We start from the raw sequence: 11,940 nt of genomic DNA, 5'->3' as shown, positions 1-11,940 counted from the left end.
GATGTGCTGGCTGCGGCTTCCCACCGCCCCCATTGGCCCGGGACAGCGAACCGCGGCCGGTGGGGGCCGTGATCGGCCGAACCTGCCGCGTCAGCAGGTAAATAAACTGGCCCGGCCTGCTAGGGTGCTTACCCTGCCGAGCCGCGTGCCAAACGTTGCCGACCCCTGTTCTAGTCTGACCTCCTGCACAACGCAGGCCACAGAATCTCACCCACCCACTCCTGTAACACACCCCTGACCTATGTCTGAGCTATTGAAGTCCTCAACCTGTGGTTTAAAGACTTCAGGGTGCAGAGAATCCTCCAGCAAGTGACCCGTGCCCCACGCTGTAGAGGAAGGCGAAAACCTTCCAGGGCCTCTGCCAATCTGCCCTGGAGGAAAATTCCTTCCCGACCCCAAATATGACGATCAGCTAAAGCCTGAGCACGTGAGCAAGACTCACCAGCCAGACACCCAGGAAAGAATTCTCTGTAGTAACTCAGATCCCACCGCATCTAACAACCCATCACAGGCCATTGGGCATATTTACCGCTAATAGTCAAAATAGCCAGCACCCGCTTCAGGAACACTGTAAATTCTAAAGTTAGCATTTAAACAAAAGTGGTGTAAGCGGGTCCAGTACTGACAGCTGAGCCCCAAGGAAACACAATTGTTGGAATTAATGATAATATGGGAGACCATCAAACACTCATTTAACCACACATTCCTTTATTAAGTCCAAAGGCCAAATGGTAGTTTATACAGTTGCTCTAAACATGTCCAACAGCGTAAAGAATAAGCAATTACAGCACCCAATACAGTAACAAAGTATTTCATAAGCATGTGATCAGTATGCTTACAAACAGGCCAGACCTAGGGAACACTTGTCTATTCCTGGTATGCTCCAGCGTGACAAAGAACCCTCACATTCATAACTTTTTTAAACCCCTTCAACAAACAAACAATGTCCTAGGTAATTAATACTTTCATTAACCACCAGTTTGAGAGAGTTCGCCCTTATTTCCAGTCTTAATCCAGATAAAATATACAACCTCCCTTCTCCCCAAGGTGTCTCCTCTTTCTCCTTTCCCACCCTTCCTGCTGACCAATAGCTTTTTTGTTGCACCTGGGTTCCCATCGGTCTTCCTTTTTAAGATAACACTGGTATCCATGTTGGCTCCTTCGAAGACAGATTTTTTTGTCTTCTTTAAAACCATCGGCAGTCCCCCTGTTGGTCAGAGGCCCTCTTTTTGGAAACTTCCCCGTATCTCATTAGTTTGTTTTTTTTTTTGAACCAGACATCCTCCCTACTTCATTGCTTTTGCCTTATAACTTGTTTCTTTCACGGGCTTCCTTTTACTTGCTAGCCAGGGTTTACAACACACATATTTCCTTAAGCAAATTTGAGCTAACTCTGAGTTCCTAATTTTGTATTTACTCTACAATGATGGTCAAAAAAACAAACAAACCCAACACCAGAAAAAGAAGAGCAGTTAAAAATAGGCTGAGATTAATTGGACCAGATGGACAATCCTTTTGCTGATTGCTGGAGACAGCCAGCCACCAAGAAGAACCTGATTGACATACTCAGGAAGGGGGGTGCTCCCTAGATGAGCCTCTGAATTCAGAAGGCCTTGCTCCTAGAGAGAGCCAGCTAGAACCTCAGACAAAAATCAAGGACAACATGGCTGATTGTAAGTGCCTTGGAGAGAAAAGGTGTGAGGCAGTCACTCAGACCTAGCTCATTGTAGGCTTTCTATGTTGTCAGCAGGAGAACTGTAGAAGGAGTGTGATAATTTTGCACAGCAAGAGCCAAAAGGATTTAAGAGTAATTGTATTAAAATGCCCCCAAAAGTTACCAGAATAAAAGATGATTAAAATATGGGTCTCAGGGTTGTTTTTTTATTCTAACCCTCTTCCCATTTCCCTTTACGTCATGCCTCCTTCCAGTCAGTGCAACTTGCTGCATCTGAGAAGCAGAGCCCAGGCCGGTTGTCTCCATCTCATCTAATACAGATTTTACATTGAGAATAAACTTGACAATGGAAAACAGCAACAAAGGAAGACTGAATAATAGCAGAAGATGAAGTTTTAGATTCTACAGTGGTGGACGCTATAGGAAACCCAGAAAGTACCTGAAGTAGATAAGATTAGCCCATCAGGGTCTGGGTGTGATTATTTAATTATTAGAAACAAAAAGGGATTTATGTTAAACCATTCCTATGGAGAAAGAAGTAAAATACAGAAGCCACTTTATTAACCAGATTTGATGTTGTTCCACTACCTTCACATATGTCTGGTAAAAGATACTGGTGTCAGCAATATTAAATAGCTTGGTGTCAGACTTCTATGAAGCTTGTTATACTCACACGAGGAGTCCAGTGGCACCTTAAAGACTAACCGATTTATTTGGGCATAAGCTTTCGTGGGTAAAAACCCCACTTCTTCAGTGGGTTTTTTACCCACGAAAGCTTATGCCCAAATAAATCGGTTAGTCTTTAAGGTGCCACCAGACTCCTTGTTGTTTTTGTGGATACAGACGTAACACGGCTACCCCACTGATACTTGTTATATTATGACCATTTGGTAACATTTCTCTCAATAATAAGGTAATCCTATGGTTCCCAGGATAGAGGTATTGGAGTCTGCTTGTATATAAATCACCTGGAAAAGGTACAATTTAAAAACCAAGATCTAGCTCAAAAACTAAGCTAGCTAGAAATGTTCTGCCTGTTTGGGTATACTGTTTATTACAGGTTTATGTGTGATGAGAAAGATAAAGAAATTGTCTCATAACTTCTCATATAATTCAAAATTAGTAGCAAACCTGTGAAGGACTGTGAGGATTCTAAGATTAAAATGATGCTCTGTTAATCAAAGTAGTACATTAAAGACCTCTCCATCCCCTCCCCCAAATGTTAATTTCATTGTAGGGCATGGGGGAGGGGGGTTAGCAGCAGAGCAGTTTACACGTGGATTTGTTTGGAGAGGGAGGAGATGAGAACAGATTGCCAAAGCACAATTACTCTAAATGAACTAAGCACAGGCCACACCTGTGTCTGGGACCTAGTGCTTGCAATCCAGCCCTGATTGGCTCTCCAGAGACTTCCTGGAGGTAAAGTGTCAATTAGTGTAATGACCCTGGACTTTGTCCACTCTGTTCTTTCATTCTGAGCATGGAATAACTTCATGTACACAGGGGGCTCTCTTTTAGCAAACTCCTCTCAACAACACCTGCTCAACCCTTGCTCACGTTCTCTCTTCTTTCACTGCTATTCCCAGCTCTTCCCTTCAGCAGGATTGTTGAGCTAGAATACAAATGCAGTGTGCCCTGGAGGCAGAGTGGTCTGAACCTTCACTCAGATGGTAACATTCCAACACCTGGATAGATAATATCATTTTTATAGAAAATGCTGCAGACTCTGCACTTGGGGCCTGATCCTGCGTTCCCACTGAAGACAATGGGGCGACTCGTAGGAGTAAGAGAGGTTCCTAGCTATGTTAACAGTTCACAGGTAGATTTCAGATTGGTTACCAGGAAGTATTTACCCCCTAAACCTTGGGCACTAATCAAACTCACACTCCTATTACAAACTCCTTCTCCAAACATGCTTCTGCCATGAGGCTGTGGGCAGTGGCAACCCACTAGATACTGCTCTGTAAAAGCACGGCATGTGAGCGTGGGATCATCAGCAGGCATATTGTAGATATGAGCAGGTCAGCCTGCGGGTCTGAATAAGTTGTGAACTCCATGGGGCAGAGGCTCTGTCTTCCTCCGTTTTTGACAGGGCCGGCCACACTGGCACTCAAATAACAACCACAAAGGAGCGAATGATGATTTCACAGCATGACTCCAATTTAAAGTGAACAGTAGTCACATGGCCAGTGCACTCCCCCAGTACCACCCCCACACTCTTGGGACAGGACTAGCTGAGAAACCTGGGTTGTGTTTTAAAAACATGTTCTAGCTAACAGATTTTAGGGCCAGACTGAGAGAACCTTACATTGACTAGGACTCTGGCCTACACCATGAGGAGTCCCATTGAAGTCAGACTTGTGGAGTAGAGTACTTCAGGTGAGTAAGGCTGTCACAATTCGGCATGTTTTAAAACACTTGCAGAGGCTCAGTGTAACTTTTAAGAACGTGTCTGTACAGTACTTAACTTGTTTTCACCAACACCTTTTAGGTCATATGTTTTCAAACACAGCCTAGACATGGCCTTAAGTTTTAGACTGTACTCGCTTTAGAGGTGTGAAAATATTGTCTGAGCCAGGCTGCTTCAAACAGACCATGCTTCTGGAAATTGTCCAGTCTGTGCCAAATACTGAAAGGATCTAACTGTTGAGGTACTACAATGATGGATGGTTCGGATACCCCAAGATAGATAGATAAAGGGATAGGGGTGTTCCTATTCCACTTTCCTTGGCTGATCTGAACAGGTTCACAGGAACTGATGTTGGGCCAAGGTTTCCTCTGGTGACTGAACTAGTGAGGGACACACAAACAATGGCCTGCACGTGCAGATCCGAGCAAGGAGATGCTGTGAATGACACTAGCCTTCTCCGTTCTATTCGGCACCATGCGGACGTGTAACAGCTGGCTGGTGAGAAGTAGAGCTGTGGGCAAACCCAGTGGCTGTAATTATGACAAAAAGGAGGATTTCACCATCGACAGCCTTGACATGTATGGAGCAAAAAGCAGCAAAATCACAGCAACACATTGGTACCTGTCAGCCAGGCCACAGCTCCGTTTTGAACCCTGTGCCCCAAAAGCACTTTTGGTGGGTGAAGCATTTAACCCTTAGGTATTTTACAAAGAAGATGTGAAGCTTAAAGTTCCACTTATAAATTGTTTATAAAAGGTAAATGCTGAATAGGGGTTAAATGTGTTACAGACATAAGTAGTATGTGTGTTTAGATCATTATAACCACATCAGTTAAAAGTGTGGTGGTTTAGAGCAACCTATTGATCTGTTGGACTAACAATTAATTAACCGTTTATTAAAACATCTTTAATCATTTATTAACCCTTTTATAAATGGCACCATAATACGAAGTGTGATTAAATAAGGTTTTCAAAGCGCTTTGAGACCGATAGATGAAAGGTGCAATAGAAGGACAAAGCACTATTGCTATTAGAATGTATTTTCATGTGAAGTACACAAGCTATCTTGGTTTCTGATCCGCCAGTCACGGTAGCATTTAGGCTTGAGAAGTGTTCTCTCTTTTCAACTTTGCAGCATAGTGACATTCCCCCTTTAAAGAACTATCCAATTTTAATGGGCTCCGGTGCCCAATTTATTGTGTAAGTCATTGTACATCTCTCTTACTACATCCACAGCCTTTGTGAGCTTCCCTTTGTGATGTCTCCTGACAGCGTGCGGGCGTTTCTTTGTGATCTCTTCCCTGTATGTCAACATAGATTAGCTTTTAAGGCCTAACAGCCTCAGCTGAATAACTTTTTTTAACAAACGGTCATCCTGGGAGTCCCGTGTGTTGAATGTGACCAGAGACCCTCCAGATACAATGTGGCCATTCGGGTGCAATGCTGTCTTCACTCACTGGCCACATGGCTGCTGCTTTGAATGCTCCTATCAAGAGTGGTAGCCAGAGATGGTCTTTGGGACCTGCAAAACGTTTGGTCGACCCCCAGTTTTCAGAATAGCCTCAGGTGTAACAGAGAACTGTAGAACCTGCTGCAATTGGAGAGAAAAGGAGATAGAGTGTGATGGAATGGGAACGTCACAAGAATAATCTCTCCTGGTGGTCCAACCAAATCATACTGCTGGACCTGCTGATAGTCTCTACGTTTGTTCTCTAATCCAGGATACAGCTAGGTAGGTGTGAGAGAGACAGGTTAGCTTGCTTGAGCTGGTCATTCCCAATTCCCTTTCGTTCGCTATCAGCATAGCTCAGACCCATCCCCACAATCAGCTTCTCTCTGGAAGGCTGCCGAGGAGATGTGATATTTATAGGGTTTACTGGAAACAGTTGGCACATTGCTGGGCTTCAAGAGATGATTGTTTTTCAGAGAAGGAAATTAGCTGGAGTGTGGGGCTGGTGGCCAGGTTGGGCTGTTAGCAAAGAGAGCCTGGGGTCAGGACCACGTTGCATTGTTTCCCTTTTATCTCCAGAAGCAATTTGCCGTTCTCTGTTTCTTAAGTGACTCTTAATATGGGCAAAATGAGATCACTGGGTATTAATCCTCCATTTTAGAAGTACTTGAAGTATTACCACAGTGAAATAGAGTGTAAGCCACTTAAACAATACCTACTGAAGTAATAATGCTGATAAAAGGGAGATAGGTTCACCGTTCTTTGCATGGGGGCTTTAGGCTGCCAACTCCCCATTAAGGTCAATGGGAGAAGCTTGGCTAGTGTCCTGTGTATGAATGGGACAGGTTGGTGCCAGCCAGCAACAAGAATGTTGCTGAAGAAAAACATTCTTGTGGTTTAAACATGGGGTGGGGAGTTGGGAACTCCAGGTTCTGTCCCTGGCTCTGTCCTGTGAGTTCTCTCTTTCTCGGGTTCCCCATTTGCGGAGTGGGGTTCGTGATATTTGCCCACCTTGCTGGGGAATTGAGAGGCTGAATTAGTCAATGTTGGGGGTGTAACAAAGAAGCAAAGTACTGTTTTTTCCCTTGTTATAGGGAAAACGGGTGGGATGTTCCAAGCACCGAGGCCCCCAATTCTGATTGAAAGGCAATGGAAGTTCGACACCCAGCACCCTCGTGTTTCTGGAAATCCTACCCAACTTTCTCATTTACTTATTTAGATGTGTTACCAGGTGCTTGTATAGTGCTCTAGGCACTGTCCCGGAGCAGCCGTACCAAGCATCAGTTTCCCAATGGCCCTAAGTGCCATGCACTGTACAAACTCCTGTCCCCTAAACATACCGTACATCGAACCAGACACCAGGGTAGTGTCTAACTAATAACTCCTGTTGCTTTCATATTGTTCTAGGTTTTCCAGCTCTGAGTACCAGGAAGTTATGGAACAAATATCCCCCAAAGTCCAGCTGCACAAGGAGACCATGGTGCCAGGGGAGCCACAGCTAAACGTCTGTGACAAGGCCGTCATGGTAAGGGATTAAAACATAAATCAATTTGAGCATCCTTGGCTTATAATGTATTTCGTAAAGCTTAAGAGTCTCACCTAACACTGAGGAGGGCTAGAGAAGAAACGTCATTCAGTGCTTTCGAAGGGCTATCTGGCTACTGCATTGAAGATACAGCCATTGGTTATCTGTGGAATGCCGTAGTACAAAGTGTGTGGTCTTAGGCCTGGAAAGTCTACCAGCACACTGTGATAAACTCTGTGACTTCCTTCCTTATAGATAGTACAGTATCCACGGCTCTAGTGCCTTCTCCTCCTTCCTAATCCCCTCTACAAATCTCAGCAGTCCAGCTGCATTGTGAGCAATGGGATTGGCACCTGGGCTCTTGTCATTCTCAATGGGTTTGGGTATCTTTGGTCTTGGTCCACCTCCCCAACCTCAGCCCACAACTGTTTTTCCAAAGTCTTCATGGTCTTAAACACAGCAAATGGACAGTAGTGCTGCTTTTCTGTTCAGATTGTATTTGAAACTGCATGTTTGATAGGTTGTGCTTTGGCATTTCAGTCAAAAAGTCCCTGATTTCTACTGAGCTCCTTCTGAACGTGATGGTTTGGGACATTGAGAAGGGCCCGGAGCAGTGTGCAAGATTTGAAGCATGTAAACCCCAAAGAGGGAGAATTATTTAGTGTAGTCCAAGATGTGTGTCTAGGATACTGGGATGAAATTGAAAAAAAAGGAAAATGTTGTAGGTTGAATAGCAGGAAAAATCTTCCCGACAGTGAAATAATCTTCCAGGGCAAATGCCAGTGGCTACAGACTATAACATAAGGAACAATCTTGCATTAGTAGGGAGATGGATAGAGTCACCTAGTAAGTTTTTACCATCTCTAATTTCTAGGATTTTCATTTCTTGTATGTTGTGCAGGGGAAGCAGTTGAATCAGTTCTTCTGTGCTGCATTTGTTTCACGTTTGCTTTAATAACTGTCATCACTCAGCAATGGTATTATATTGCCTCCTTTGATAAATGGATTGAAAGGTTCTCCAATTTCTGCATGTACCTAGTAGTGGGTCCCCATATCTGTTCTTAGTGCCAAGCCCATTTACTTGGCTTGTGCCCTGAAGATCCCTTGGGGGGCTGGGAAGAGGAATCTTTCCTATTTAGCCATGGAATAAAGCAGATCAACCACTTTGTAGCTGTTACTCCGGTCTCAGGACAGGAATAGGCGCTGCAACTTTAGCACCTCTGCACCACCGATGTGGCAAATCCTCCACTCTCTTGTGCCCCACTGCTCCCGGTCATTAATGTGCAGGGAACCCCTGTTGAGCTGATCTCTCAATGTGCTGGTTTGAAGAAACTGCCCCTCTGCCTGGACACACACCAGTTTTGCTGGATGTGGGACTTGGCATATGAAGGGGTCTCAGGACGTGGTGTTTCAAGAATGGATCTATGAAAGCTGAATGGACTTAAATCTTGAGTCTAAAGCAGATGTAATCCAGTTTTTCAAAAGGATGAAAATTCCCTTTGTTTGTTTGGATCTATATTGCTTCAGCAGAATGTTTAGCCTGTGAAATTTCCAGTGGGTTTTCCTTGTTCGTATGTATTTTGAAAGTGAGAAACATATTTAGAAAGCAGAATTAATTGTTCTTAAATTGTCTGGAGCCCTTCATTTCAGGAGACACGCTCATATGAAATCCCTCTGCCTTCCCGTTCGCCGCCCACAGAGATTGCTGGTGCGTCACTGCCATCTGTTGTTAGTTATGTGGAATGTAAACCTGCTCCAGCATTTTTTATAGCATTAATCTTTTCCCTGAAGGAATCTGATACGAAACAAATGCAAATAAACAAATGCAAATGACTAGATTTTATATATATAAAAATAAAGACAGTAGGTCAGAGCAGACTTGAACTTTAATAACTGACAAGAAGAATTTCCCATGGGTGTATGGGCACTGAGAGAGAGGAAAGAAAGATCATCATTTACCAGGCTTCTGTTTCATAGGAGGGAGACTGAGAGAGCAGAGGATTTCTGGAGACAGAACAGGAATTGTGACTTTTCATTCATTTTACTGCAATCCCACATTTCATTTTGGGTTTTTTTTTTCATCATTTAAATACTCACCCCCACCCACCCATTTCCTAATAGCCTTTTGGAAGCTGGGTTTCCTCACTGATCACATTTATCCTCTGCCGCCTGCACACTGGGACAAGATCATTCAAGAAGCAAGAAAAGAAGGGAGGCAAATAGCCTTGGTTCACATGTTTTGGCGTGGTCGTTATCTAAGCGCCTCCTAATCCATCAATTCATAGGCTAATCCCCCAAAATGCTCATTAAAACGCAAATATTCTTCTCTGTCTCACCCTCAGTCTTCAGAGGCTGCTGCCTTGTACTTGGTTCCTTAAGAAATTTTACAAAATACCTTACTGCTAATAATTACAGCCTCTTTCTGGATCGGGGCAATTTGAGGGGTTTCACCAAACATGTAGATTTGCTCCCTCATCACGTTATTGGAGAGAGGGGTCACCACAACCCCCTGCACACTGCAGATCTCAGACAGGAGGCTAATGCAGGTGTCTGTTACTGAAGGAATGTGGAAGGCAGTTTCATAACCATGTGCGGGAAAAGGATTTGTGGGCTTTCCTGAGGACTGTAGGGATGAAGTTCCAAGGGTGTAGCTAGATGGACCCTGCTAGCTTCAGCCGCAAGTGAAGGTTCCTTTTTCAATGAGAATATAAAAGTGGTCTCGTGTACTAAAAATGTAAATGGGTCTGTTGTGGCTCAGGGCTCATTGTCTAGCTCCTCTTCCAGACCTTGACAGTTTAATTCCACAAGGCTGATTTTATATGTTTCTCTCTCTCTCTTTCTTTCTTTCTTTTTTTTAACAGAATTGGGCTCCTCCAGGCTGTGAGAAGCTAGGAAAGTGTTTGGAACCTCCCAAGTCCAATCCAAAGAAATGCTTTTGGCCGCACTAATATTCCAGCATGCGCAGGGTCTGCTTGAAAGCCATAAGCAGCTGAGATCATGGTTCACAATGCACATGGACACTTGTGTTTACGTCATGGAAGGGAGTGATGTAAGATGTCATCACCGACTCTTCAGAAGGGACCAATGGTTACAGCATTACTTCTCAGGGATTTAGCAATTAGTTTTCGTTTAATTCAGTGTCTCTCTTAATGGGTCAAATGAGATGTTGCTGCAATGCATGGTAAATTTTCAGTAATGAATATAATTTTTAAATGATATGACTAGAGAAGATTTTCAGCCAATCACAACTCTCACATTCCCTCAGGAATGACATGGCTGTCCAGTCAACTTGCTCCTTTCCCACTCAGGCTGTTCTCTTGGATAACTCTTCATTAAAGTGGCCTCAAGGGAAGGTCCAAGAAGAAGGTTGCCCAGAACTTTCATATCCTCCAGATAGAATATGCCAGATTTGCTTTGTTTTACTTTCTAGTCACGTAGGAATAAAGTTTGTAGCTAGCTGCAGTCATTTTCAGTAACTGTTTTAAAATTGTACTTCTAGTGTAAGCTCTTTGAGGCATGGCCTTTTTTTTCCCTTTTATCTTTTTTAGTGTGTGTACACAGCACAGGTCCTAGCACAATGGTCTGTGATCCTTGGTTGGGCTACTTAGGTGCCATCACACGACAAACACCACCCACGGGCTCTGTGTCTCCCTGATGCAAACATTCCCTTCAATAGCCTAATATTACCCAGCAGGTTCCAAGCGGGAGAATGCCCTGTATTTCTGAAGCATGAATCTGCCAACCGAGCTGTTGTGAGCATGAGCTAGGTAATGTTTGTAATGCACTTTGAAGATGAAAAGTGGGATGTAAGTGCTACGTTTCCCTACAGTATTACAGGGAGTTCCTTTGGGACCCAGGGATGGCCCTCAGTGGCTTAGTCCAGGATCCACTCACTTCAGAAAATCGGGGTTCAGATCTGGATTTGGTCACACTTCCAGCTTGCCAAAGGAAGTCACTTTTCAGTCCTATGGGCACAGCCAGCTGGAGACTCGGAAAGGCCCATTTGCATCAGGATCTTTAGTCTTGGCACTATTCCCAGTTTATGCTCTATGGGGAATTCTTCTCCCGATGCCAACTGTCCAAGTGCTGCACTCAGCATCCTGGGGCCAGCATTCCTGTAAGTGTAGTTCTCAGGAAATGTGGAGCCCCAGCAGAATTGCACATGGAAGGCTCTTCCCCTGGCTCTGTATCTGGTACTCATGCACCTTGCTAGTGCTAATGGCTTTCTGGTGCACAAAGAAAAACTAACAAGCCATTTGGGGATTGCTGGGGACACGCTAGCAGTAGTCCTGTACACCTGTCTGGGCCACTTCTGTCACTCCAGAGCACTTGATGCTATTCCCATTTGTCTTGATGCAGAGGTGAGTTGCTTCAGGAAGGCAACAACTCTTCCACTCCTCCCCCCACCAAAGCCCACAACTCCAGATAAATGGAGACCACCAGCTTTGGTGCTAACCATTATACCACCCTTTGCGACCCTGGCTCTACACCTTTTGTCCACACAAGCTCTTCTCCTGCTTCCAAGCCTAAATAACCCAATCCTTCTGTTCCCCAAAGTACTTGCCTCCTCTAAACCCCTTCACAGAGGCTGGACAGGCCCACAGATATAGGATTGTCAAGAAGTGACACTGGAGTTGGCCTTAGCGCCCTTTGTGTCAGGAATTATAACAAGTACCAGAGCCTCACCCTCCAGCAGAGCCCTCTTAGTATCTCACAGATCTGCTCATCTGTCGGGGTGATTTTTCTGCAGTTCTTCATCTTATTTACCTTGTGGGTTAGAGTGTTCCTTGTTATCCATCAAAGATCTCAAGGCATCTCTGATTGAGTCCTAACATATTTTATGTATGTCATCAGAGTATGGCTGGTGCAGACAGCCCATTT

The 11,940-nt window shown here is 44.3% G+C and overlaps 1 protein-coding gene across 1 annotated transcript in view; it reads left to right on the top strand.

The window, feature by feature from the left end:
• The window catches only part of LOC113409620 (N-acetylgalactosamine-6-sulfatase-like), a 56,531-nt gene extending 45,451 nt beyond the window's left edge, over positions 1-11,080 (top strand). Inside the window, exons 12-13 of the mRNA XM_026663750.1 lie at positions 6,942-7,059; positions 9,921-11,080. Coding sequence (XP_026519535.1) covers positions 6,942-7,059; positions 9,921-10,007 — 205 coding nt within the window. The 3' untranslated portion in view covers positions 10,008-11,080. The remainder of the gene's footprint in view (positions 1-6,941; positions 7,060-9,920) is intronic.
• The last annotated feature ends 860 nt before the right edge of the window (positions 11,081-11,940 follow it).

The sequence above is a fragment of the Terrapene carolina genome, unplaced genomic scaffold (assembly GCF_002925995.2).
Source record: "Terrapene carolina triunguis isolate 2854851 unplaced genomic scaffold, T_m_triunguis-2.0 Scaffold33911, whole genome shotgun sequence".
Taxonomy (NCBI): domain Eukaryota; kingdom Metazoa; phylum Chordata; order Testudines; family Emydidae; genus Terrapene; species Terrapene triunguis.
This window is presented reverse-complemented; position numbering and strand designations above follow the sequence as displayed.